The 27,988-nt window shown below is 40.0% G+C and overlaps 2 protein-coding genes across 18 annotated transcripts in view; one reads left to right on the top strand and one right to left on the bottom strand.

The window, feature by feature from the left end:
- rpgrip1l (RPGRIP1 like) overlaps positions 1-7,681 on the bottom strand; it is a 300,654-nt gene extending 292,973 nt beyond the window's left edge. For 7 of the 8 annotated variants that reach the window (XM_078544267.1, XM_078544272.1, XM_078544269.1 and 4 more), the window contains exon 1: positions 7,546-7,681. The gene's annotated coding sequence lies outside the window, so the exon portion shown is untranslated. The remainder of the gene's footprint in view (positions 1-7,545) is intronic. The other variant, XM_078544268.1, reaches the window with a different exon arrangement.
- A 208-nt stretch (positions 7,682-7,889) lies between these two features.
- Positions 7,890-27,988, top strand: part of fto (FTO alpha-ketoglutarate dependent dioxygenase) — a 416,062-nt gene continuing 395,963 nt past the window's right edge. For 4 of the 10 annotated variants that reach the window (XM_078544262.1, XM_078544263.1, XM_078544257.1 and 1 more), the window contains exon 1: positions 7,892-8,233. In XM_078544262.1, the coding sequence (XP_078400388.1) occupies positions 8,141-8,233 (93 nt within the window). In that variant the 5' untranslated portion in view covers positions 7,892-8,140. Of the gene's footprint in view, positions 8,234-27,988 lie in introns of all 10 variants that reach the window. The other 6 variants (XM_078544256.1, XM_078544255.1, XM_078544253.1 and 3 more) reach the window with 4 other exon arrangements.

Below are 27,988 nucleotides of genomic sequence, written 5' to 3'. Positions count from 1 at the left end.
ACAAGTATAAAAAGAAATTGATTTCAAGCTGTAAAATGATATAATTGAATCTAGTTGCAGTAACTGGAATTCGCCTATTGTGCTGGCACTGAAACCGGATAGAACACAAAGACTGTGTGTGGACTATCGAAAGGTGAATGCGGTGACAAAAGCGGATTCATATCCTATACCACGCTTGGAAGATTGCACTGAGAAAGTGGGACAATCGAAATTTAACACAAAGATTGACTTGCTAAAAGGATATTGGCAGGTTCCGCTGTCGGAGAGAGCAAAAAGAGATATCGGCTTTTGTAACGCCAAGTGGACTCTCAGTTTAAAGTCATGCTATTTGGTATGAGGAATGCACCTGTGACATTTCAAAGACAGACAAAGTAATTGTAGGTCTAAGCAATTGTCCTGTTTATATTGATGATCTAATAGTTTTCAGTCCGACGTGGGAAGAGCATTCTTCAGCATCTGGAGGGACGATTTTCTCGATTACAAGAAGTTAATTTGGTGATAAACTTGGCTAAAAGTGAATTTGCAAAAGCGCAGGTTACATATCTAGGCCAAACCGCTGGACATGGTAAGGTGGCTCTGAGAGATGCAAAAGTCAAGGCTATCATGGAATTCCCAGTGCCTACAACAAAACAAGAAGTTTTGATATTTCTGGGCATGAGTGGGTTTTACCAGAAATTTCTAGCAGTGTGGTTTTGACTGAACTATTAAAAAAGAACAAGAAGTTTCAATGGATACTGGAGTGTCAGAAGTCATTTGATAGTTTGAAAACTATATTAACTACGACCCCAGTTTTGGCAGTACCCAATTATGCCAAGCAATTCAAGTTGGTCGTTGATGCAAGTGATATAGGCATTGGGCTGTACTGTTACAAGATGACGACACTGGAATTGAAAAACCGATAGGGTATTTTTCACAGAAGCTGAATGTACAACAGAGAAGATAGTCAATGATCGCAAAAGAGACCTTGGGGTTGGTGTTAGCGTTGCAGTATTTTGAAATTTATGTTGCCAACGATTCATCAGAAACAATTGTTTATACAGACGACAATCAAAGGGAAGGCTAAGTATATAAAGAAAAAGGTTTTGTGTGTGAGTCAGAGGCATGTGAGATTTAAGCTGCCTGTAAGCCTACAATGGTGCAAAGGAACCAAATTGAAAGGAACCTCATTTTGAATTCATAAGATAAAATGTGCCTTGCCTGGTGTTTGTTTAAAGTCTATGGGTTGTTGTTGGCTTGGTAAAGATTTACTAGGAGTGATTAATTTGGGGATTTGTTTAAAAGTTATTATGGTAGTAATTTGTAGACATATATATATGTTTAATTCCTTGTTAAATTAATAAATGTTTAATTTAATTTATATTAAAAACCTCTGGAGGCTTGGTGGTTTCATTTCTGAATTCAGAGCTGCATCTCAAACATACCAACTGAAAATATAGGTTATGACAGTTGTCTAAAGTTTCCCTCTGGGATTTTAAATAACTCAGCCTCTACCAACTGCTGTGTGATAACAGGTGCAAAGGAATTTCTTCTCTCAGAGGATAGTGAATGTCTGGAATTCTCTACCCCAGAGAGTTATGGAGGCCAGATCACTGAAAGTGTTTAAAGAGGAAGTGGGTAGATGTTTGACATATCGGGCAATTGAGGGATATGATGAGCTGGCACGAAAGAAGAGTTGGGGTCTTGGGCAGATCAGCCATGATCTTATTGAAAGGCAGGGCAGGCTTGAGGGGCTGAGTGGCCTACTCCTGCTCCTATTTCTTATGTTCTTATTTCTTGATTTCGCATAGAATGAATCTGATTGGCATCTGTGATGCAGAGGATCTCAGAGGAGGCTGAGGTGGATCATCCTTTGGTACCTCTGACTAAGTTCCCAACATGTGATAACAACCTATATATGGTTATGCTTTTGGAGAAAAGAATTACTTAACAGGTTAAATTATTTTAGCCTTGATTTCTTTTTAAATGCAAATATTGCATTTAATACACTGAAGCATGTGGACTAGGAAAATAGGTTAAAAGGTAAGACAGAGGTGATGCAGTGGCAGACATTTAAGGAGATATTTCATAACTCTAAACAAAGATATATTCCATTGAAGAAAAAATCTCTACCAGAAGGATACACCATCTGTGGCTAACTAGGCAGTTAAGGGTGGTATCAAATTGAAAGAAAAGGCATACAATGCTGCGAAGATTAGTAGTAGATGAGAAGACCAAAAAAGGATGATTACAAAAATAATAAAGAGGGAGAAATTGGAGTATGAGAGAAAACTAGTAAAAGCTTCTACAAGTATATAAAAATGAAAAAAAGTAGCTAAAGTGAATATTAATCCCTTAGAGGATTAGAATTAATAATGGGAAACGAGGAAATGGCAGAGGCTTTGAACAAGTAATTTGTATCTGTCTTCACAATAGAAGACAAAAAAAGTATCTCAAGGGTAGCAGAAAATCAAGCAGCAAAACGGAGGGAGAAACTTAAAACAATCATCATGTGAACTTTCAGTCACTACTTTAAAAACTGGACAAAAACAAGCTATTAAAATGGCTGCTGCAAAACATGTGACCTTTGGCATTTGAACTATAGTCATATCAAGTCTCGGGCAAATATCTAATTAAAAATGGATAATCATAGCCATCTGGGGAATTCACACATCTCTTTGTTTAAAGATGGGCCAGCATAAAAGGACTACGGAATTTCCAGACAGCCTGACTCCATTTCATACTGAAAAAAAGAGAAGATTAAAACTCAATTGGCTGCAGGTGGAAGTGAATGGCTCCTATCACTGTCCCATTGTATCATGATGGCTTTCCGCATACAATATAGACTTGATGACCCTTCGAGGTGTTAACCCACGACACAGGATGTGAAATCAACATAAGCACCACCCCTTATTTGGAAAATGACGTGAACTTCTAAGAAGCCAAACAGGGGTAGCCATGTTTTCATTTGCTTTTAAAAATCAGCTAAGAGCTGTTTGCAGTCAGTCATCAGTTGGTCAGAAAGCCAGATCATGAACTCACTAAAAATCATCAAGCAGTCAAGTTAATTAACAGCAATGCCTTGAAAGCAGGAGATCCCAGAGACAAGGACTCCCCACTCCAACTTGTTCCAGTTTAAAGTTCGTTCGAGAATAAACCTCATAGCTATTCAACTACTGGAAATCTTACAACCTGCTGTGAACCCTTTGCTTTACAAGACCCTCACTTCAACTTTAAACCATCAAAATTATTCAAGAAGCCAGGCCTGCCACATGGGAGACCAAAGGTTGTGGATCAGAGAGTGGGATAACTATAATCTGTAAAATTACATTACCTCACTTGTATCAAATTTGTGTGCACATGTAGGAGATTGAGTGTTAATTCGGGGTAAGTGTGTGAGAATAAATAGCCTTCTTTATTTTTTTTTTAAATGCAGAAACTATTGCTGTTGACATTACTTAATTGGAACACACACTTAAAGGGGTAAGAAAACATACACCTCTTTCCATACAAAACATACTGATCACGGGAATTAAGAAAACATATACATTTTGTCCATGACAATCACTAATGGAGCTTAAGGCTGACAAGTCCCCTGGCATTCCCTGTATCCTAGGGTCTTAAAAGGGGCTGCAGAGATGAGGATGCATTGGTTGTAATCTTCAGAAATTCCCTAGATTCTGGAAATGTCCCAGTGGGTTGGAAAACTGCAAATGTGACATCTCTGTTCAAGAAAGGAAGAAGACAGAAAGCAGGAAACTATAGGCCAGTTAGCCTAACATCTGTCATTGGGGAAAATGCTAGAATCCATTATTAAAAAGGTAGCAGCAGGACATTTAGGAAAGTATAATATTGCCAGGCAGAGTCAACATGGTTTTGTGAAAGGGAAATCATGTTTGACAAATTTATTAGAGCTCCTTGAGAATGTAACAAGCAGGGTGGATAAAGGAAAACCAGTAGATGTTGTGTATTTGGATTTCCAAAAGGCGTTTGATAAGGTGCCATATAAAATGTTCCTCCACAAGACAAGAGGTTATGGTGCTGGAGGCGATTATATTAGCTTGGATGGGGGACTGGCTAACTAACAGGAAACAGAGAGGGTCTTTTTCAGGATGGCAAACAGTAACTAATGGAGTGCCTCAACCATTTAAGGCCTATGACTTGGATTAAGGCATTGACTGTATTGTAGCCAAATTTGCTGATGAAATGAAGATAGGTAGGAAAGCAAGTTGTGAGGAGGATACAAAGTGTCTGCGAAGGGATATAAATAGGGCAAAAATCTGGCAGATGGAGAATAATGTGAGAAATTGTCAGCTTGCCTACTTTGACAGGAAGAATAGAAAAGCAGAATATTATTTAAATGGAGAGCGACTGCAGAATGCTGCGGTACAGGGGGATCTGGGTGTCCTTGTACTTGATATTTCATGATTCATGTACAGCAAGTAATTAGGAAAGCAAAAAGAATGTTGGCCTTTATGGAAAGGGAGATGGAGTATAAATGTAGGGAAGTTTTGTTACAATTGTACAGGACATTGGTGGGACTACACCTAGAGGACTGTCTACAATTTTGGTCATTGTACTTAAGGAAGGACATCCTTGCATTGGGGATGAGGGAATTGTCTTATAAGAAAAGGTTGAGCTGGTTAGGCCTATACCCATGGAGTTTAGAAGAAGGAAAGGTGATCTTATTGAAAATATAGGATTGTGAGGTGGCTCGACAGGGTAGATGCTGAAAGGATGTTTCCACTCATGGGGGAATCTAGAACTGGGGGCAGAGTTTAAAAATGAGGGGTTTCCCATTTAAGATAGAGATGAGAAGGAATTTCTTCTCTCAACGTGTCGTTAGTCTTTGGAATTCTCTTTCACAGCGAGCAGTGGAGGCTGGGTTATTGAAAATATTCAAGGCTGAGTTGGACAGATTTTTGATTGATAAGGGAGTCAAGGGTTACGGGGTGGGGGGGCAGGCTGGAAAGTGATGTTGAGAATTATGGAATTATAAAATTGTACAACTTAGAGGAGGCCATTCGGTCCATTGAGTCTGTGCCAGAATTTTTGAAGAGTAATCCAGTTCATATCACTTCTAGCTCTTTTGCCACATCTTCGCAAATTTTTCTCCTTTCAGTATTTATTAAATTTATTTATACAAGTGTTTACTTCTTTTTGAAAGCTGCTCTTGAATCTGTTTCCAACACACTACCAGGCATTATCAAGCTAAATATCAGCTATCATCAGTTGGAACACCATAAGTAGCCAATCCCCATACCTGTATTTACAGCAGCATTATTCAAACTGCCTCACAGCTCCAGGGCATTCCTAACCTTCCTCTTCTATAGCAGCAGGTTTGAAACAACGACTTACAATTTTTCTTCTTTTGCTTCAGTTTATTTTCTTCCTTTACGTAATTGATCAATATTTTTTAGGGAGACTGATTGTGCAGGCTGCTCCCGCCACTTTCTGCCATGTATTTCTGACCATTTATCACAGCTCCAGTTCCAAGCATGTTCTACACAGAGGATTAAGCAGGCCCATTTTCTTCCACCCATAGCTTTGCTTTTGCCAGGTGTTTCTCTCAAGAGGGATTGATTCTGCAGGCTCTTCCCACCACCTGCTTTCCTCTCTCTGGGACTTCCTGCTGCCTCTGACTGGAGGGGGCCTAAATCATTGCCATCTGCCCGTTTCATTCTGCAGCAAGCTTCACATTTTCAATACCTGGAGACCCTTAACGAAGCTTCTATCCCTGGAGGCGCCAATAATTCATACAAAATGGCCAGCTTGCACCATCCAAAAACACTGGGGAGGGGAGCAGCACTGGGCGATAATGGGAATAAATCAAACATCAAGCGTTCATAAAATAACATTTTATTATTGGATCTAAACAGTGAAAATTGTACTCAAAAAAGTTTAGTTTTCATGTGGCCACCATCAGATCAGCCATTATCTTATTGAATGGCGGAGTAGACGTGAAGTGCCAAATGGCCTACTCCTGCTCCCTTTTCTTTCATTCTTATGTTCTAAGCGTACCTTTAACTGCCTAAGCCTTAAGTTGTAAACTCTGGAATTTCTTTCCTACACTTCTCTCTCTCTCTTCCTTTAAGACAGTTCTTAAACTTACCACTAATCCAGTGGTTCGCTGATGATCCCATAATGTTCAGTAACATTTGCAACTCCTCAGATACTGAAGCAGTTTGTATCAATATGCATTAAGACCTGGACAAGATTCAGATTTGGGCTGAAAGTGGCAGCTAACATTCACGTCACACAAATGCCAGGCAATGGCCATCTCCAACAAGATAAAATTTAAGTATCTTCCCTTGACTTTCAATGGCATTTCCATTGCCGAATCTCCAACTATCACCATCCTGGGTGGTACCATTGACCAGAAACTAAACTAGGAACAGCTATATAAATACTGTGGATACTAGAGCAGGCCAGAGGCAACTAACTCACCTCCTGACTCCCAAAGCCTGTCCACTATCTATGAGGCACAAGTCAGGATTGTGATGCATACTCTCCACTTGCCTAGAAAAGTGCAGCACCAACAATACTCAAGGAGCCTGACAATATCTAGGACAAACCGGCCCAATTGATCAGCACACCATCCACCACCAATGCACAGTGACAGCAGTGTGCAACATATACAAGATACACTGCAGCAATTAAGCAAGGCTCCTTCAACAGCACCTTCCAAACATGCAACTTTACCATCTAGAAGGACAACGGTAGCAGATGCATGGGAACACCACCACTTCCAGATCACACACCAATCTGACCTGGAACATTATCGCCATTCCTACACCATCACAGAATCAAAATCCTGGAACCCCTTTCCTAGCAACACTGTAGTCGTTCCTGCACTAGGTGGATTGCAGTGGTTCAAGAAGGGGCTCACCACTAACTTCTCAAGGGCAATTAGGAATAGCCACAGCAAATGCTGGCCAGAGAGTCCCACATCCTATGAAAGAATAACAATAAAAAAGCCTGAACGTTCTATGTAGCTCAGTGTGTCGAATTCTATTTTATAACGGTCATGTGAGGCGTCTTGGGACATTGTATTAAGTTAAAGACGCATCATAAATGCAATTTGTTATGTGGTACATTGACGTAGTCTACTTTTCGTACTTGTTTAGATTATACAAGGAAAGATACCTTCACACTTAATAACATGAGTGTTATTTATTCACGCAGCGTGACAACAAAACCAAGTCTCCATTACAACCATATAACTGCTGAGTTTTTCCAGGTGTTTTTGTTTTCAACTATTCCATTAATGATATTTGTCTTTCAAATTAGGCATTTCGTCCCTATCAAAAAGCATTGTTGATGCTTTATCTTCATTTTGTAAAGGATAAGGTAATTATAAAAATGTTAAAAAGTTGATAATGACTGCGTATGCCCTTGGACCGTACATGTGTCCAGTGCGGACCATCAGCAACAATGGAGATGATCGAAATAAATCAGGCTATATAAGGTTTACTAACAGTAATGGTACCTTGAAGTAAACCCCAGTTACACCCGTTTCATACCAAGTTTACCCACTAGTTATTTTAAAAACTGCGTTATAAAACTTACCAAATACACCCGACAAGCTAATTACGGATTCATTTACCCCAACGACAGTTGCTACCGTACATCCATTTCCGGTTCCGTCTCGCTAGCGGCTGATTACGAGGCATGATGTTTCTTGTCATCCCCGGCTCACCCTCAAATCAGAAAACAGCGGCATGAAACGGACTACAATTCCCAGAATGTCCCACGCGTATGATGTCTCCTAATCCGATTGGCTATCTATAACGTCTGTCAAGTTTCTCCCCCCCCCCCCGACTGCTCAGTTGATTGGCTGAGCCTTATGACGTGCTTTCGTTCATGATTGGCGGGGAGCAATGTCAATCCATCCAGGAGTAGTATGGTTGGCTGCCAGCAAAAGATGAGTGTCCGTGTGTTGCTATGTTTCGAGTGAAGTCGTGTATGGTTGTGTGGTGCTGGAGGATGGGGGCTGGTTAGAATGGTTGTCACGCGACTTGTTTCAACGTTCTGCGGAGTGCGCTGAGCCGTTGCGTATCGGTTAGCGGCGCGGGGCTGTTCAGCAGAGGGTTGAAAGTTTCTCCGAGTGCAGACAGTTGGGGGATGGGATGGGGAGGTTGCGTCAATCGCGGTGTATGTTGGGATGTTAATGGTGTGCGTGTTTATGTTGACTGCAATAGGACACGAACCGAGGATGAAAAGATCTGGTAAATACGATAGAACGAAGGAGAATAAGGTACAACCCGAGCGCTCAGAACCCGCGGCCTCTTGTGTTCCTTGGCAGATATGTGTGTCTGCTGGATGTCCCAAGAATAGGAGCAGGGCGCAGTGCAAAGGCGCTGGGCCTAAGCACAGGGACAAGCCCCTTGACCCAGGACCTCCAGCCCTGTGTAAAACCATGTGGAAATTAGCGGTATAATTTTGTATCACAGGGCGAACACTTGCAGGGAAATGTTCAAGAGGAGAGCCGTAAATCCCCTCAAAATCGCATACTTTTTAAAGACCACCTGGATTGCAAGGTCTGAGTGCTATTTCTTTATAAAAACCAAGAACCAGAATGAGTTAATCAAAATAACCTTCATTAAAATGTTTTGCTAAACCGTTCTGTTACGTAAATAAACTTGAAAACGAAGACTTGAGTCGTGCACATGTTTACTACTGACTGGAAAATCACATGGTTTTCCCTATTCTATCAACTAAACCATAAGGTAGTTGAGCACTTTGACCAAAGGAACACTTAACGGCTGGTGCCTGTGTGAATTACTAATAAATTACGAATTAATTTTTTTTCTTAGCAATATTACCATACCAGCTGAGCCAAAAGCAAAATACTGCAGATGCTGGAAATCTGAAATGAAAGCAGAAAATTTTGGAAATAGATCGAGCAGCATCTGGAGAGTATGAAAAGTTTCTCTCTCTGCAGATGTTGCCAGATCTAGGTATTTCCAGCATTTTCTCTTAATCCCTCACCATCTGAGTTCTGAATGCTGTCTACTCAAAACAGTGGAATTACACTGTTACCCCTGAATATAATACCTGATTTCAAGGCAAATTACTTGTAAACTGTTCTTGCTGTTTGTGAAGCTGTACTGAATTCCATTTGAGTACATTTCAACTATTAAAAGGTGGTGAATTAAGCCACAAAACTTAAATAGTTTATACCAAAACTCAGTCCAAACTCAACTTTTCAGATTGCTGTGGAACTCCTATATCTAATTTTTCCCCATCAATGCAGTTCTCACTTCATTAGAGATTGCTCCGTGCGTATGAATTTTCAATTATGTTGATTGATTCCATTGGTATTGTGGGTAGAATTACAGCCGTTGGCCAGGTTCCTGAAGTAGATGTTCAAAAGTTTGAGATGATAACTTTAATCCTGAGTTTTCACCAGTGAGCTTCTAGAGTTCTTTATTGGCTCAGTATGTTTTTTCTGATGTTTTACATTAATTTTAGGCAAAGGTTTGGTAAAGTTGAGTCTTGAGAAAATTTTGTAAATACTGTATATGGAGCCCAGTATATTTTGATAAAATATTGGTATAAATGGGATCATGATGAAATTATTAAAGTATGTGAAATCTTGTGACAGGAAGAGATAGTGATGAAATAGTCTGTAAATGCAATGATTTAAAATGAGCAAAAATTGTGCCTAAAGTTGGATTAACAAGATTGACTACACACCTATTAAAAATGTCAATGATTGTTTGCATTTGTTCTGCAGCAGAAATTTATTCTCTACATTGGTAGACTTGACTTTTTCACATCATACCTTGCCTGATGCTTGATGACAGCTACATGAAATTTAAAGATTTGTTCAACATTGAAATTACGGTGTGGCTCTAGCAGCAACATCCTGGTAGTATTTTCATATGATCAATAATTTTTTGAGGCAATATCTTTAATCTTGCATTCTTGTCGAGCTGCATGTCATCAAGCCTTTAGTCACAAGGGAGACACAAATGAAGAAGACCAATCAATCCATCCATAATTTCGACCATCACAGCTTGAGATGCTCCTTAGATAATTTCAGTGTTTTTGCCTCCACTAATCTGGTTGGAAGTTTATTCCACGTGTTTTATTCATGTTTGTGTGATGAAGTTCTTGACATAAGTCCTAGATGTATTAGTTTGAACCTGTTCCCTTTGAGTGTCACTGAGTAGCGATGCAAGTTTTATTTTTCTATATTATGTACTCTCGTATCTCAGAAGCTGTCTCACATTCACTTAATGACTGAAAGTTCAACTTTCTCTACTCTTGAGATAACTCAGTCTTCTGACATGAGGGACCAGTTCTGTTTCGAGAGCTTGAATATCTCTTGTTGCAATAACCAGAACTCGAGATTGGGGCTGATCAGAATACTACGCAGTTTGAGCCTGGCTTTCTTTGATTTATACTCTGCTGTTCGGGCTGTATTAATTTGCATTCAACTTGTTTTTTGCTGCAGTGCATTAGTTAGACACAATGTGTTCAATAACTCCCAGGCTTCTCTTCAACTTCAGTACTGTTAACCTCATTTGTTAGGTATTTGTGCTGTCCTATTTTCCTTCCTAAATGCAATATTTTACATGTATATTAATTGTCATCAGCTTTGATACGTGCACTTACTTGTACTTCCTGAACTCCCTCAATGAATTCAATTGTTATAGTTCATAGAATTTAAATACTGAATAAAAAATTAAATTAAAAGTAGCAGGGGTCCTGATTTCCATTTGGTATTTGCTCCACCCAATACATTTCCCTTTAAAAAGTACCCACTGATTCCCACCATTCATCTAATTTGTCATCCATTCCCATATATTTCCCTGAAACCTCACTGATTTAAGCTTAAGTTATAATTTTTTATGCAAAAATGTCAACTGCCTTTTGGAAGTTAAAACGCAACATGATGTGTCTTAAGATTTTCCATAGTCTCGTTGGATGACATATTCTTGAAAATACACCTCCATCAGATAATAGCCAATGGGCGATGAGGCGCTCTGAGGTTGCTGCTGGGACGCGATTAACTGTGTCAGCTAATTGCTCACTGCAAAGCCTACACCCTGCTCACAGTGGTCCTCAGTGGTCTTTCCATGTCAGTCGAAGGCATAATTAGCCTCACAAATAGAGCCTGTGTCTGCTAATCTGGTTTCTTTTACAGCAGCAATGTTGACACCAAGCTTGTGTTGCTCATGGTCAATCAGGGTCATCTTGCATACACCTGCTGTGGAATTTGGGTCATTGTTCATACTAGGGCATATAGTCCTCACATTCCAGTTTACAAGCCAAAAGGTTACCTTTCCTTGTTTGCTGCATGGCCTGGTTTTAGGAGGTGCAGACTTGCTTAGCGTCTGCACCCCCTTCTCAATCTCGTAGGCTGGTATCCAGAGGAAAGGTGAAAGCCTATACACATGGGCCCGAGTTGGTTTCAGGTAGTCTATTTGTCCATTTTGATATATATATATATGCCTGGTCTCTTTCTATCAGAGGCAGTTTGCTTTAAAATTCAATTACATTGGTCTGTTTTGTGCCGTATATCCATTCGGCCCAACCAGTCCATGCCAATGTTTATGCTCTGCTCGAACTCCTTCCATCTTGTCTCATTTAAATCAACCATTGTAACCATCTATTCCTTTCTCCCTCAAATGCTTGTCTCTCTTCCCTTTAACTAATCTCTCCCTGTGGTAGCGAGTTCCACATTTTTTTTACCATTCTTTGGGTGAAGAAGTTTTTTTCTGAATTCCCTGTTGGGTTTCTTGGTGATTATTTTATATTAATGGCCTCTAGTTATGCTCTTCTGCAAAGGAAGAAACATTCTCTCTGTATCCAATCTATCAAAACTTTTCATAATTTTAAAGATCTCGATTACATCACGCCTCAGCCTTTTTTCAGGAGAGAAGAGACTTCGCCAGCTAATCCTTCTATGCATTCCTGGTATCATTCTTGTAAATCTTATCTGCACCTTCTCCAGTGCCTCAGTGTCCTTTCATTGAAAGTGTAATTAAAAGTCAAGTTAGAATAAGGAAAGAAACTGCCTATCTTGCCCTCTATCTGTTTCCTTCTCTCTTTGCTTCCTCTTGTCTCAGGTTCTAGAAATTAGAATCTGTTTTGCAGATGTGAGCAATTAGCATAGTCCTAAATGTCAACAAAACACCGGAGAATTAATTGGCTTCAGCATTCAATTGGTGTTCTTTTTTACTGAACTAATATTGTATGAAAGACTTACTCTTGACTGTGACCCCCCCTCAGCAAACTCCACCTTGTGCCCTCACCTTCCTTCTCCTCCGTTGAATATGCTTTCTAAAGCAAAATGAAAGCTACATGGTTGCCTACTTAAAAAGGTAGCACCTGCAGAAGCAAAGTTACTGCAGGATATTAGAATGTGTTTTAAATTAAATGCACACCCCACTTACCAAATGTAATATATAATAAATGGATCAATACCTCAGATAAGATAAATACCAATGTTAAATTACACCTGTTATTCTATGATGTCCCGTTACAGAATAAAAATGAAATTTGCCTCCTGTAACTCTTTCTGATTATTCTCCACTCTAATATATTCCCACTCTCCATTTCTTTATGCTTGCATTCTTCCTCCCTCATTTTATCATTTTCTTTCTCTGCCTTTTGCATTTTAAGGTTTGTATTACTAATTAAGCTTTGTAATTAAGTCAAATGTAAAAACATGCCAAAGAAGCTACAGTATCAAACTATGATCTAACCAGCATTGATGTTTGGGTTAGGCATTGTGGCCACTTTGCAAAGTAACTTAAATCTTAAATTTCCATAGATTTGTTTTAGAATGAGCTGCTGCTTTCTCAACAATTTATTGGAAAATTCATTAACATCTATCTGAAGCACTAAATTACCTTTAGCATGTCAAATTCTTACTGAAAGAAGTAAAATAAACATATAAGCATTTTGGATAAATCTGTCATAAGAATAAATTCATGCACTCTGCGTCATATTTTCACATTCTTGACAAACATGGGTGATTGATTCAAAAACAGAAACAGAAATACCTGGAAAAACTCAGCAGGTCTGGCAGCATCGGCGGAGAAGAGTACAGTTGACGTTTCGAGTTCTCATGACCCTTCAACAGAACTTGTTCTCATGAGGACTCGAAACGTCAACTGTACTCTTCTCCGCCGATGCTGCCAGACCTGCTGAGTTTTTCCAGGTATTTCTGTTTCTGTTTTTGTTTTGGATTTCCAGCATCTGCAGTTTTTTGTTTTTATATCTATATGGGTGATTGATTCTTTACTTTGTCATTTGGAATGTGTGAGAAATAGAGCAATTGACTTAATGACATTGGATTCAGTTAGCACTCCAAGTTTTTCTGTCAGCTGATCATTAGGACTTTTTTTTATGAATTACAGTGCTTCATGCATAATTTACAAGTTCCTTCAATCTTGACACACTGCAACTTTTAGAACCCCACATCTGTAATTTATGGGACTCATAATTTGTGTTCAACAGAAATGTGCACCCTTAACTACTACAATCAGTCCAGAATGGACATAAGTTCAGTCCACATTATTTTAATTTTGGTCTTAACCAAATACTAAACAATGGAAGTTGGAAAAAAGATATTCAGCCAGGTTTGCACATTATAATAATGGTAAAAATTCTGTGCAAGCATACTGTTTAGGACACTAACAATAAGTTGCATTATATCAGGCTGCACCTGATACTGATTGCATCAAGCTTGCCCCTCGTTATATATAAGAAATACATTCAATGCACTTGAAGTTGAAGATATTATATGGTTTTTGGCAATGAATGGTTAAGACTGTATTATAAAAACCAGGATGCCATGTCAAAGAAAGGGTGGTGGTGAATAGACCCAACTTTGGACTCCATAAACCGTGTACACCTGGCCCTGCTAACTGGATGGAGCAGTTCAATAAAAAAGGAAAGGAAAATCTCAAGCTGCAGGACTTGTCAGGATTTCTGATGGAGATTTCATGGCATGACATTACACACCATTCTACATAAGGCACTGCCACTGGCGTCCAGACCAAGTTCCCTATAAGGTGTTGCATAAGAGGACAAATGGGCCACTTTAAGATACATGGCCACATTGCAATCTTAAAAGGACACTGCAGTGCATTAAATAGGCTGTGCGCAGCGAAGGGAAATGACGGGAAATAGATACAACTAATCTAATGTTCTTCTGGCCGACTTTCCATCTTCAACTTATCCAAAGTTCTGCTCATATCCTAAATTGCACCAAGTCTTGTTTGTTCATCACTCCCAGGCTGTTGACCTGTTCCCAATCTGACAAACCCTTGATTTTAAAATTTTCATTCATGGCTTCCCTCTGCTTGTAACTACCTCCAACTCTACAATCCTCTGAGATATCTGCAGTCCTCCAACTCTAGCCAGTTACACAACCCTGATTTCCATCTCACACATTGTTAGAATGCCTTCAGCCGTCTAGGCCTTAAGCTCCAAAATTTCTCCCTAAACTTCTCTAGCTCCCCAACTTTAGGTTGTCCCTTAGAATCTACCGCTTTGACCAAACTTTGATCACCTGACCTAATATCCCCTTTGTGGCTTGGTGTCAAATTTGTCTGATGACACTCCTGTGAAGTGCTGTGTTACTACATTAAAGGTGCTATTCAAATGCTTCACGTTATAGAGTTTTACCCACCTGAGGAGGGGTTTAAAATAACAGCCTCAGATCAGGCCATAAACATCAGCCCATTGACATGACTCCGTGCCCTGACCTGCAACCTGCCTGAGTTGGATTTGAACTTAGGTCCACAGAAGTGAAAGGACAATCTTCCAGCTCATTGTGCCACCACGCCCACCCATTCCCAGTCCCTCCTCATGATATCTTAATATGGTAGTCATGGTCTGCCTGAGGGCAGGTCCTCTGCTCATTTCTCCATGCTTCGCAGACTTGCGCTTTCCTCTTCAGTTGCTCATTGATGCCTCCCATTTTCAATTTCAAGTTGTTTAGCATTTCCATGTAATTAATACAAATCTGGCTCAGTTTCTACCCCCAGCCTGCACCAACTTAGCTGATTTGACGGGGAGAGTGGGCTACAATAAGAATTTTACGACTTGCTTCTGAGCTCTTTTGGTTGGGGAGCAAAAAGCTCAGCTATGGTACCCTGCCGCTATCCAGTAAATACAGCTTCCTGAGTGCAGTTGAGCATTTTTATCGATGTGAAAATGTAAATTGTTTGCTGGTTGTGGGGGAGGTGGGCGTGGGAGGGGCTGGATGTGGTGGTGTAGGTGGGCTGAAGGAATTTGTTTTGTGCTTTGTGTATAATACTTGTGTTTTAAAATTAATCCCCCGATGATAGATTTCACCCTTTTTGATCAATGACGCACAAACAGGACCAGCGATATCTGTGTGCCATTGTTTGGATGGAGAGCAGAATGAAATAATTCGTCTTCCGTTTCTCAAAACACGAAGCTCTTTGTGAGTTTGTGTTTTCCTTTGTAATTAGTTAGTCAAGAAAGCATAGGATCTACTGGGCAGAAAAAATGTTTCTTATGGGGAAGATCAAAACCTGGGGCTATAAATATGATAGTCACTAATAAATTCAATCGAGAATTTGGGAGAAATCTTTTTAACCCAACAGTGGTGAGAATATGGAACTTGCTACCACATGGAGTTGTTGAGGTGAATACCATAGATGCGTTTAATGAAAAGTTAGATAAGTACATGAGGACAAAGGAGGGAAAGGAGATGCTGATAAGGTGAGATGAAGTAAGGTGGAAGGAGGCTTGTCTGGAGTATAGACATTGGCCTGTTAGACTGAAAAGCTTGTTTCCGTAATGTAAATTCTATGTAACATTTTTCTGGAATGGTCCAACAGTTCAGTTTGGAACCTTCTTTGGCTTCTGATGAAAGGTCTGTACTCAAAAGCATTTACCTGTTAACTTTTCATTTCCGCTTCTGACAGACTTCCTGCATTTTTCTATTTTTATGCCTATTAACTTAAGCAAAAGAGCAGAATTGGTTTGTCAGTTACTGTAAAATTTGTCGCAATGCTTGCATTGCACCTTTAAGCCAACTGATCTTGACACTGATGCAGAGGTTGAAAATAATGTCCTCGGAACAGCAGTGAAGCAATTCAAAAAACTACAAATAATTCTATGATGAAAGCAAAATACTACGGATGCTGGAAATCTGAAATAAAAACAAAAGTGTTGGGAAAACTCAGGTCTGGCAGCACCTACGGAGAAAGAAACAGAGTTAATGTTTTGAGTCCGTGTGACTTGAAGAAGTTACATTATTTGCCCTCTTGATATGTAGGAATACACTGAAAAGTATGGTTACATGAAGTGCATAGAGACCTACAATGTTTATCTCTGAATCTCTTCCACCTCTTTTAAAGGCATTAATTTTAGTTTAGCGAGTCCATATAACTTGAAGAAGTTACTTCATTTGTTCTCTTGATATGTAGGAATACACTGAAAAGTATGGTTACATGAAGTGCATAGAGACCTAAAATGTTTATCTCTGAATCTCTTCCACCTCTTTTAAAGGCATTAATTTTAGTTTAGATATTGCAAACAGTCAGTCATAGGATTGCAGAGGCTTTTTTTGTAATGTATTCAGTCAGTTTTAGGTCTTATTAAACTCCAAGAATTGGAAATGTGGCTGATTCGCTGAATTAGTGAGTCTTTTGTCTTTCAGCCTTTGTCGAGAATGTCTCTGGTTCAAGTTGAGTTGACAATTTGCTCTAAAACTGAACTTGAATTTGCTGCATTGTCCAGCAACAGTCAATTGCTGATCTAATGTTATTGATGGCACTCTGATATTATCATAACAGATGTTCTGTGTAAGAGCCTGTGTGCTGCATTGTCAAACACATGCAGTGCTGTCTCTATTTACACAGTAGCTAGAAACCACTTCTTGTACTGGTTCCAACTAGCAGCACTTTTGTAAGCATCAGTTTACATTTCAGAGCTTGTGGTATTTTATGACTGACAGTCCCTCCTCTGCTAACTCAGGTATTCTGGTCTGTGGCTGTGCTGATGTACCATTGTACTATGCAGTGGAATGGTAGGATATGGGCTCCTAATTCTATTCTGTTGCTCTGCTGGCTGACCTTCCATCTTTCACTGCTGCTCATACCCTCACAATGAGTCCCATTCACCCATAACCCTTGTGTTTGCTGACCTATGTTTTCTTGGCTTTGAATTTAAAATTTTCATCCTTGTGTTCAAATCCCTACATTGCCTCTCTTCCCCTTGTGCATCATCAATTTCCTTTCCACTCCAAGTTTTAATGCACTTGTCCTAATATCACCTTATATGACTCAGTGCCAAATTTTGCCATGACAATGTTCTGGAGAAATGTTAGTTGAAACCTGGGCATATATACCTGCCTTTTTAATGTGCATGCCAGAAGAGAGCAGAAATATTCCCCCCAAAAAGGTTCTCTCATTCATGAACAAAAAACAGCTTATGGAAACTAAGATTCTAAATCTGCAGATAACTATTGTAAATCCAGCAAATAATTTGCATAGTTGAGCTTTGCAAATATGAGTGTGACGTTTAATACACAATGTTTGTTCAGTTGGAGGTTTTCTATTAATTAAATGATGATTCGGTACTTGGATGAACAATATACGACAACGCATTTCAGAAATGCAAACTACATAGTATTTTTTGTGGTGACTTAAACATCAGGTTTTACAGTACTCGGCAGTATTGCTATTCTCCACAGTATTTCTATCCTTAGTTATAGCTTGATGTAAATCTCATAATGTCTATTTGAAACGCAGTGAAATTGGAAATTTTAAAATTGTAATCTACTTAATTCAATTTGCTGTACTATGTTGGCAGTAAAGAAACTTGTTCCATCCATGTTTTCAGTTCAGAAATTTAATATAACATTCTGAGGTCATATGTACAAGTTTTAAATGAAAAATCATCTCGGATTTGCCAAGTATACTTTTGCTTTTAATAGAGAAAATATGCAGCTACAATATATTGGTACATACTTGCAAAATAAACCATCTTGGAGTAGAAGTCTTTTGTTAAATAATTATATCCAGTTTTGCAGTTTGAAGCTTATGGTATTTTTCACTGATTTTTTTTTTTAAAGAATACTATATAAAAATACCACATGGGCCACATGCTGCATTAAAAACTGTTATGTGAACATCATGAGAAATCCCATATTAAAACGTCCACATTTAACTGTTATTTTGCCCTCTGATATCAGTAGGTGGCAATTAATGCATAATTTGCTCATCACGGTTGGCTATTACACCTTGACTTTGTACTCTGGAACATCTTAAACTGCGTCCAAGCTTCTCCAGCTCCATTTGCTGCTATGAGTTTCTTTAGTCTTTCACACCTCTTGCTGTTGGCCCTCTCTAGCCCACTGTAATTTTTTTCATCTCTGCATTTAATTTTTCCCTTCAGCTTTATTTTAAAAACTTTTAGTCTTTGTTTTCAAAAAAACCTCCTGCTGCTAACTCTGCCATTGAAGCTAGTCTCCTAGTTCCTGCAGTGCCAATTTTACACACCTGTACTTTATTTTAACTGATCTTCCTTCCAGAAGCCTCCAGTTTTAAAAACAAAATTATTTTAAAAATTCTTGAAACACAATCACTCCTTTCCTTGCCATTACTTTTGAATGTCCATCCACTAAGGGAAGCTTGCATAACTGCAATGTTGCTCCTGCTTCTCTGCTTCATTGTGCCTCAGCTTTAACTTAAGTTTTGAAGCTCTACCTTCAAAAACATGTTGTTTTCTTTAAATTCTGTGATGCCAAACCTGTTTTATCCCAATCCGCCTCCAAACCTTTTCAGCACCAATCACCATAGTCTCCATGAAGCGCAAGTTGTTGTCCTGTACCTGACTGTGCCTCAGTTTAGTTTTAAAAGTTGCAGATTCCTCCTTTTCTTCCCATTCAGCTACTCTACCTTCTACTGCAGTCTTTCTCCAGCTGTCTTCCTTTGTCCTGCTTTTTGTTTTAATGGTTCACCTTTCCCCTTGCATGCTGCTCCCTACTCAGCCTCGTTTCTAATAGACCGAATACCTATCCCACAATCTACTTCCTCTCCTCTCTTCCCCTTATTGCCCTTCATCCCCAGCCTTTCCCTCATGATTATGTTCAACATTAGTCTTTTCCACTTCTATTGATTTGCTCCCATCAGTGCATAAGAACATAAGAAATAGGAGTACGCCATTCGACTCCTTGAGCCTATTGTGCCATTCAATAAAATCATGGCTGACCTGATCGTAGCCTCAACTTTACTTGCCTGCCTGCCCTCCATAACCCTTGACTTCCTTGTAGAACAAAAATCTGTCCAACTCAGCCTTGAATATATTCAAAGCCCCACCCTCCATTGCTCTCTGGGGTAGAGAGCAAAGATTAACCACCCTGTCCTCATCTCCGTCTTGATTGGGAGACCTCTTATTTTGAAACTGTGCTCCTCTAGTTCTAGGTTCCCCCATGAGAGGAAACATCCTCTACCTTGTCAAGCCGACTCAGAATCTAGATTATCTCATTCTCCTCAACCTTTCCTCGTAAGATAACTCATCCCAGGAATCAACCTAGTGAACCTTCTCTGAACTGTCCCCAATGCAAGTACATCCCTCCATAAGTAAGGAGACCACAACTGTATGCATTATTTTAGATGTGGTCTCACCAATGCCCTGCACAGTTGTAGCAAGTTTTCCCTACTTTTATGCTCCTAAATAGTATGTAAATGATTGAGAATTTAATGAACTCAACCTGACAACATATGATTTATGGACTTTAATGCAAAGTGCAGTAGACTTTCCATTTTTATTCAGTAAGTTGAGACCTGAAGTTTGCAATGTATTGTAATTATTTGTTTACTTAAATGTTAATAATTGTGCAACCCTTTTATTATTTTATACTTTATTTTTATTTTAACTGTCCACAGTTAAATGTTATGTTATGAAATATGATTGTTTTATTTGTATCATCATCGCAGTTTGGCACCTGCTGCCATGATGGTTTTTCAATAAACCGATTCTCTTATTTATACTCCATCCCCTTGCAATAAAGGTCACATTTCATTTGTCTTTCTAATTACTTGCTGCACCTTTATATTCTGCCACTCTATATACAACCTCAGACTTTTCCTTGCTCTTCTTATTGTTTAAATATTCAACCTTAGACTTTCCCAGGGCTCCTAATCTTCCCCATCTATTTCCAATATATTAATAGTCTTTTTGCAGTACATGCTGCCTGAAACTCTATACTTACTGTGTGTAACACTCTTCTTGTCATACTTTGTTAATAACAACCCTTTCATAATCGCATATCTGATCCACTGTGAGCAATGCCAGCAGATATCTGCTGGTTAATTTTTGAATTGCCTGACATATTCTTAGCATGTTCTCGATACTGAGGACTCTCATAAACGTTTTTTAAATTTTCACTTTCTAAATAATCAGAGATGAGAGAGGAACTCTATGGCAAGTCCTGATTCTGTAATCTACTTTCCTATCTACTAGTATTTTAACTTTGGTAATTGTAATAGCGCCCTCCAATGACTAGCCATGTATGTATGTACATAAACCAAACCAGATTAAACTAGTTCGCTCTTTGTACCAGACCTCCATGCTGTCCACATGAATGATTTTTGTTTGCCAAGATATTACTGTCTGGCGATGAAATGGGATTGTGGATTCCCTAACTTAAAATAAATTTTGGGTTGGAGAAGTTCCCTGCTAACCGAGGAACTTGCAAATGTGCTTTGTTGAGAAAAGGCTTAAAAATCCAGTCCAAAATACAAGTGTGCTGTACATGTAGTAGACTGACCTTCAAGATGCCTACGCCTATAGGAATTATTGAGTAACTGGGAGGGTGCTGTCTCTGGGAGTCTTTTAGTGCACACATTGAGTGTTTAGAAGTTTTTCACTGCTTAACAATATCCTCAAAGGTCCTGATAATCCAGCTGTAAGTCAGTCAGCGTGGGAAAGGAAAAGGGTGATGTTTTTGACTGAAGCAGGCCTGGAGGTGTATGCAATGCTCAAGAATTTGCTTAACCAGGCAAAGTGAAAAGATACGCCGCCGAAGGACATTTTGATTAAGCTTTGATTAGGCTTGAACAGCGCTACAATCACAATCCTTTGGAAATTGCAGAAAGCTGTCATTTTGGAACAAGGAATCAGCTGCGCAGAGAGAATATTGGAGAGTTTATTGTGGCTTTAAAAAGCCTTTCAGTTCATTGTAATTTTGGATAATTTCAAGAGAGAGTGTTGCATGATAGACTTGTTTGCAGATTGAAAAGTAAGCGCATTTGCACTAAGGTGATGACATTGCCAAAGCTGACTTCTGACACAGCTTGCCAAACAGCATTGTCCATGAACATGACAGAACATGACTGGAGAGAAGTTAGCTTTAACAAATAGCAGTCGTCTACTGAAGTAAATCAGCTGCAGATGAGTAAGCAGAACTCCCCAACGACAGCAGCTGGTAGTTTCAGTGGTACAACAAAGTCCTGTTACTGATACCTAGGGCAACATTTGGCACAGAATTGTCCACTTGTGAAGGCAGAGTGCTACAGCTGCAGGAAGGGTCATCTTGCCAAAGCATGTCTCAAGAAGGTCAATGGAGGAAATGCTGGCAGGAAGGAACGTCAATTGCTGCACACAACAGCAGTAGGTTGATGAGGGGTCATGCAATCCATACAATCAGAAACACGAGGATGTCCTGTGAAAATTCACGGGGCATCATGGTCCAAATAGTGCTGGATGGAGCTCCAATAAACATGGAGTCGACATGGTGCATCAGTTAGAGTGATTTATGAGTCGCTTTATTTTGAAAAGTTGAGTCAACATCAATTGGAAAAATTGCGAACAGAGTTTTCCAATTATAGAAGAAAGAAAATTGCCATTATTGAAGTGTGTTGGTTCAGGTCACATCAATGAGCAATGTGCAAAATTGCCTATCATTGTTGTGAAAGATTTTAAAAAAGCCTTGTTAAAAGAAAGCACTTAAGTTAAATTGAAACAAGCTTTTTCGTGTTGAAGTGAAATTCACATTGCAGGACAATGTAGTAAAGTACCCCAAGATGCTCAGTGAAACTAGCAAAACGATTCAGGGATACAAGGCTAACACACGTGTTCAGAGGATGGCAAGGCTAGTTCATTGCAGGCTGCACCCAGTTCCCTATACTCTTAAGAAAGAAGGTAGAGCAAGAACTGCAAAGACTGAGGCTGAGAACATTATCCCTGAGGTAGAGCAAAGTAATTGGGCTGCTCCCATAGTGGTAGGACCAAAGTCAGATGGTAGTTTAAGAATATGTGGTGATTATAAGGTAACAATAAATCAGGTACTAAAATGTAATCCACCCGATATTTTGCCAAACGTGGAGAATCTATTCACAATGTTGTCAGAAGGCCAGATTTTTTTCAAAGTTCTGACAAGTGTCTATCTGTAACTTGAGCTAGATGATGAGTCCAAGTCATACTTGACCATCAATCCACACATGGACCTAAAATAAAAATACCTGGAAAAACTCAGCAGGTCTGGCAGCATCTGCAGATGGGAACACAGTTAATGTTTCGAGTCTGTATGACTCTTCAACAGAACTAAGTAAAAATAGAAAAGAGGTGAAATATAAGCTGGTTACAGGACAGATTTCAGTTTCATAGGCTGGCATGTGGTGTTTCTTCAGACCCTGGAATTTTACAAGGGGTGATGAACCAAATTTTGCAAGGAATTGAGGAAGTAGTGTTCTATTTGAAATGGAAAATTCAAGCCTCGGTCAAGGCCAAAATTAATCTTTATCGGAGAAAACTTCTGCTCAGACTCACTCTAAGATGGATCAATGCCTTTCCACAAGTTCTGAAAGTTTGGCTCAGGAAAGGAGGTAACCCCTTAGGAATAGGGAACCAATGATTTAGTTTGTAAATAAAAGAAAACAAAGAAATAAATAAGATTGTGTAGAACTCAAATATATTTAACTTTTTCATTAAGGAGGAAGGGGTGTAATAGCACCATTTTACAACCATTTGTGTATGTGTGTGTATAAACCAAACCAGATTAAAATAGTTTGCTTTTTGCACCAGACCTCCAAACTGTCCACACAAATGATTTTGCCTGAAACGATATTACAGGAGGAACTCCATGGCAAGTCCTGACTCAGTAATTTACTTTACTATCTACTGGTATTTTTACTTTAATAATATGCCCTTGGGTTCAAGCACACATTACTCCTGTTGTTGAAGACTTAAATTTATTTCCACACTTTTAACGACATCCTAGATCTTCATTTTCATTGGTCTTGTTACGGAAGGAACCATAAAGTGTAAGCCTCCCAAAGACCCATATCAGGATTAGCAGCATACTGCAAGGAAAAATGGGGGAATAAAACTTGTCCCTATGGTGCATCATAAAAACAGCCTTAATAAATAACTTAACCTCTGTTCTATAGACCTGTTGTCTATTGCTCTTTGCTCACCATTTAATGACCATATGTAAGTAATTTTATGTAAAGTGCCAGGATTGCTAATGCTTGTATCCGGCAAACAACTGTTCAAATCTGCTATCTTTCAAAGTCAAAGTTTTGCTTGATGTTTGTACTGATCAAAATACCAGGTTTGCTCAACTTTTTGGCGAGCTGATCACTGGCATCTGTTCCGGATCTGTGTTACAGGATATGAATTACGAATTGAGACAACAGGTACCAGGTAGCCGCATGTTTTACAGCAAAATGTTTTAACCATATTTTTCAATTGTACATGTGTTTGGAAAATGTAAGACAGCAGCAGAGCTTGCCTTTATGTGGCTTCCCACATAGACTGGAAACCATGTGAACACAGGCTTTGTGCAGGCCTGAATGACTTCCAAATGTTTCTTTACTAGGGTTCTAAGCTGCTGTAGTCTTGGTAGCTTAATCAGAGGCTATGCAGACACCAGAGGGGAACTTTGCTTTCACTGCATTCTTTAGAACTATATAATGATTTGAGAGAATGACAGTTTTAATTGTATAGCTTGATTTATTAATTAGTTCTTGCCCTGCTGAATAAACAGGGACTCCATAGGTTAGCACACCACATAAATGTCAAAAGCAGCTATTGATATTTATGGGCTTTACTCAAGCAGCTTTCACTGCAGTCACTATGGTTTATTTTTATCATTAGATCTAGTTTTCTTTTCTCATCTTTTTGTATCACTGTTGCAGGCTACTTAGCACTATATATACACCCTGGTTAGGTCATTGCTACGCATTTAATGATCACCATCAGGGCTACTCTGATTGGGGAATCGTACATAGTTCAAGGCTGTATGCCCTTTTCCCATCCATTCACTATCATGTAGCAGCTCACTTAGAAGTTAGTTTAACTGGATTGGGTATGTAGCCCCTGTGAGTTATACTTAAATCGTAAGATTCTGATTGGGACTTAAAATGCTTTGAGCTCTTGGCTTTTACCGAAGTTTTAACTCTAAAATGAAGCTCTTCTTTAACACCAACTTGTATTTGTATAGCACCTTTAATGTAGTAAAACATCCCAAAGCACTTTATAAGAGCATTACAAACAAAATCTGTCACCAAGCCACATAACAAGAGATTATTAAAGTAGATCACCAGAAGCATGATGAGAGGTAGATTTCAAGGAATCTCTTAAAAGAGGAAAGAACGAAAGAGAGGTAGAGGTTTAGGGAGGGAATTCCGGAGTTTAAGACCTTGGCAGCTGAAGGCATGACTGTTGATGGTGGAGTGATTAAAATTGGGGATGCTTAGGGGGCCAGAATTAGAGGAACACTGATATCTTGGACGATTATGCGGTTGGAAGAGATTAAAGATAGGGAGGGGCAAGGTCAAGGAGGAATTTGAAAACAAGGATGAAAATATTAAAATTGAGGCCATGATTTATTGGGAACCATCATTGAGTGTAGGGGTGATGGGTGAACAGGCTTGGTGTGAGTTAAAATATAGGCAGCAGAGCTGTGGATGAACTCAAGTTTACCAAGGGTAGAACAGGGGAAGCTGGTCAGTTTATTAGAATATTTATGCCTAGAGGTAGCAAAGGCATGGGTGAGGGTTTCAGCAGCAAATTAACTGAGGTGGGGCAGAGTCAGGCATTGTTACAGAGGTGGATATAGGCAGTCTTAGGGATGGTGCAGACGTGTGGTGAGAAGCTCAGCTAGGGGTCACCAAGGTTGTGAACAGTCTAGCTAAATCTTAGCTAGTTGCCAGGAAAAGGCAGAGAGTCGATGATTAGGGAGTGGAGTTTGTGGCAGGAACCAAAGACAATGACTTCACTCTTTCCAATATTTTGTTGGATGAAATTTCTGTGCAGGCAGTCCTGGGTGTCGGACAAGCAGTCTGATTATTAGAGAAAGATTGTGGTGAGGTAAAGCTGGAAGTCGTCAGCGTACATGTCAAAACTGGCACTGGTATATCCGAAAGGTTGAGAGTTTCATGGATAGCACATTTATAGAGGTAGTCACCCAACAGCTGCAGGTGGAGAGGGAATGGGCAGGCAGTCAAGGAGGACCAGTCAGGTGGTGCAGAAATTTCTAGAGTCCATCTTATTCGCCAACCAATAATCAGTTCTAAATACTGGTGAGAGTGATGGTTCCTCTGGGGAGTGGAGCCAGAGCCAGATCCATGGCACCAGGCCTGGCTCAGCAGTACAGGGGGCAGCAGGAAGATTGGAAATGGATGCCATGGAGAGATTTGAAAACAAGTATGAAAATTTTAAAATCGAGGCAATGATTTGCCGGAGCCATGGTATGTCAGTGAGCACAGAGGTGATGGGTGAACAGGACTTGGTGCAAGTTAAGATAGAGGATTCTATAGTTAGGGAAAACAGACAGGCATTTCTTCAGGTAAAGATGTGAATTCAAGATGGTATGTTGCCTCCCTGGAGTGGCTACAGAGTATTCTGAGGAGGAGAGTGAACAGCCACCAGTCGTGCTCCATACTGGTAGTGACAATGTAGGTAGAAGAGATAAGAGCATGCAGGCAGATTTTGGGGAGCTAGGAAAGAAACCAACAAACAGAACCTCAAAGGTAGTAACCTCTGGATTACAAGTGAGTATAGAAATAGGAGGACAGAGCAGGTGAATGTGTGGCTGGTGTGGGAGGGGGAGGCGCAGTTTAGATTCATGGAACATTGGGATTGGCTCTGGGGGAGATGGGAGCTGTACCAGCTGGACGGGTTGCAACTGAACAGAGTCTGGACCAATGTCTTTGCAGGGCAATTTGCTCGTGCTATTAGGGGGAGGATTTAAACTAACTTTGCAGGGGTGTGGGGATCAGGCAATAATATTAGAAAGGAAAAACAAGGTGCACCAAAAATTGGGAGAGACGGATGGGGTAGGAAATAGTAAGTTATTAGGTGGGGTCAGAGTAAGAGGGAATTGTAATAATGTCTAAACTAGATTTAAGCTAAAAGCAAAATACTGCGGATGCTAGAAATCTGAAATAAAAACAGAAAATGCTGGAGATACTCAGCAGTTCCGGCAACATCTGTAGAGAGAGAAACAGAGTTAACGTTTCGAGTTCATATGACTCTTCGGAGCTAGAGAGAGAGGTGAAAATGTAATGGATTTTATACTGTGTAAGAGGGGGTGGAGCAAAATAGAATGTCGGGGATAAGTGGGAGTTAAGGAGAAAGTTGACAAAGATGTCATGGATACAGGACAAAGAGAGTGTTAATGATAATGTTAAAGACTAAAGAAGGTACTGATAGTGGCATAAAGGTAAGATCGAATGTGTTAATAGCAGAACAAGGGTCAGTGCTCTGTGAAAGTAAAACATAAGAACAAGTGACAGATGGCCCTGTGGGTGGGGTTGGGGGAGGTGCTGGTGGTTGGGGAAATTTAAAACATTGTTTTTTAATTAAAAATTTTTAAAAAGTGGTAAAGATGGAGGAAAGAGTTCATGGTCTGAGGTTGTTGAAGTCAATATTAAGTCACGAAGGCTGTAATATGCCTAATCAGAAGATGAGGTTCTATTCCTCCAGTTTGCCTTGGGCTTCACTAGAATGTTGTAGTAGGCAAAGGACGGACTTGTGGGCATCAGAGCAAGATGGTGAGTTGAATGGCAAGCGACAGGAAGATCTGGGTCATGCTTGTGGACTGAAGGTGTTCTCCAAAGCGGTCACCTAGTTTGTGTTTAGTCTTCCCAATGTAGAGGAGACCGCATTGGGAGCAGTGAATACAATAGACTAAATTGAAGGAGGTGCACGTGAATCGCTGCTTCACTTGAAAGGAGTGTTTGGGGTCTTGGATGGTGAGGAGGGAGGAGCTAAAGGGACTGGTGTTGCACCTTCTGCGATTGCACGGAAAGGTGCAGTGGGAAGGGGATGAGGAGTTGGGGGTGATGGAGGAGTGGACCAGAGTGTCGTGGAGGGAACGGTCCCTATGGAATGCTGACGGGGGTGGTGAGGGGAAGATGTGTTTGGTGATGGCATCATGCTGGAGTTGGTGGAAATGGCGGAGGATGATCCTTTGAATGTGGAGGCTGGTGTGGTGAAAAGTGAGGACAAGGGGGACCCTATCATGGTTCGGAGAAGGGGTGAAGGCAGAAATGCGTGACATGAGTCGGACATGGTTGAGAGCCCTGTCACCCACAATGGCCGGGGGCATGGGGGCGCTCGGTTAAGGAAAAAGCAAGACGTGACAGAAGTGCCGTTTTGGAAGGTAGTGTCATCGGAACAGATGTGATGGAGGCAGAGGACCTGGGAGAATAGGATGGAGTCCTTATAGGAAGCAGGAGTGTGAGGACCTGTAACTGAAGTAGCTGTGGGAGTCGGTGGGCTTGTAATGAATATTGGCAGACAGTCTGTCACCAGAAATGGAGACTGAGAGGTCAAGGAAGGGAAAGAGAAGTGTCCGAAATGGACGATGTGAAGGTGAGAGAGGGGTGGAAATTGAAAGCAAAATTGATAAATTTTCCAGGTCCAGACAAGAGCATGAAGCAGCACCGATACAGTCATTGATGTTTTTTTCCCCCCAACATCCCCACCCACAGGGCCATCTGTCGCTTCTTATGTTTTTCTTTCGCAGACCGATGACCCTCGTTCTGCTATTAACATATTC

This window comes from Cetorhinus maximus, chromosome 6 (assembly GCF_964194155.1).
Source record: "Cetorhinus maximus chromosome 6, sCetMax3.hap1.1, whole genome shotgun sequence".
Taxonomy (NCBI): Eukaryota; Metazoa; Chordata; class Chondrichthyes; order Lamniformes; family Cetorhinidae; genus Cetorhinus; species Cetorhinus maximus.
The sequence above is the reverse complement of the archived record's forward strand: the minus strand, read 5'-3'. Positions and strand labels throughout refer to the sequence as shown.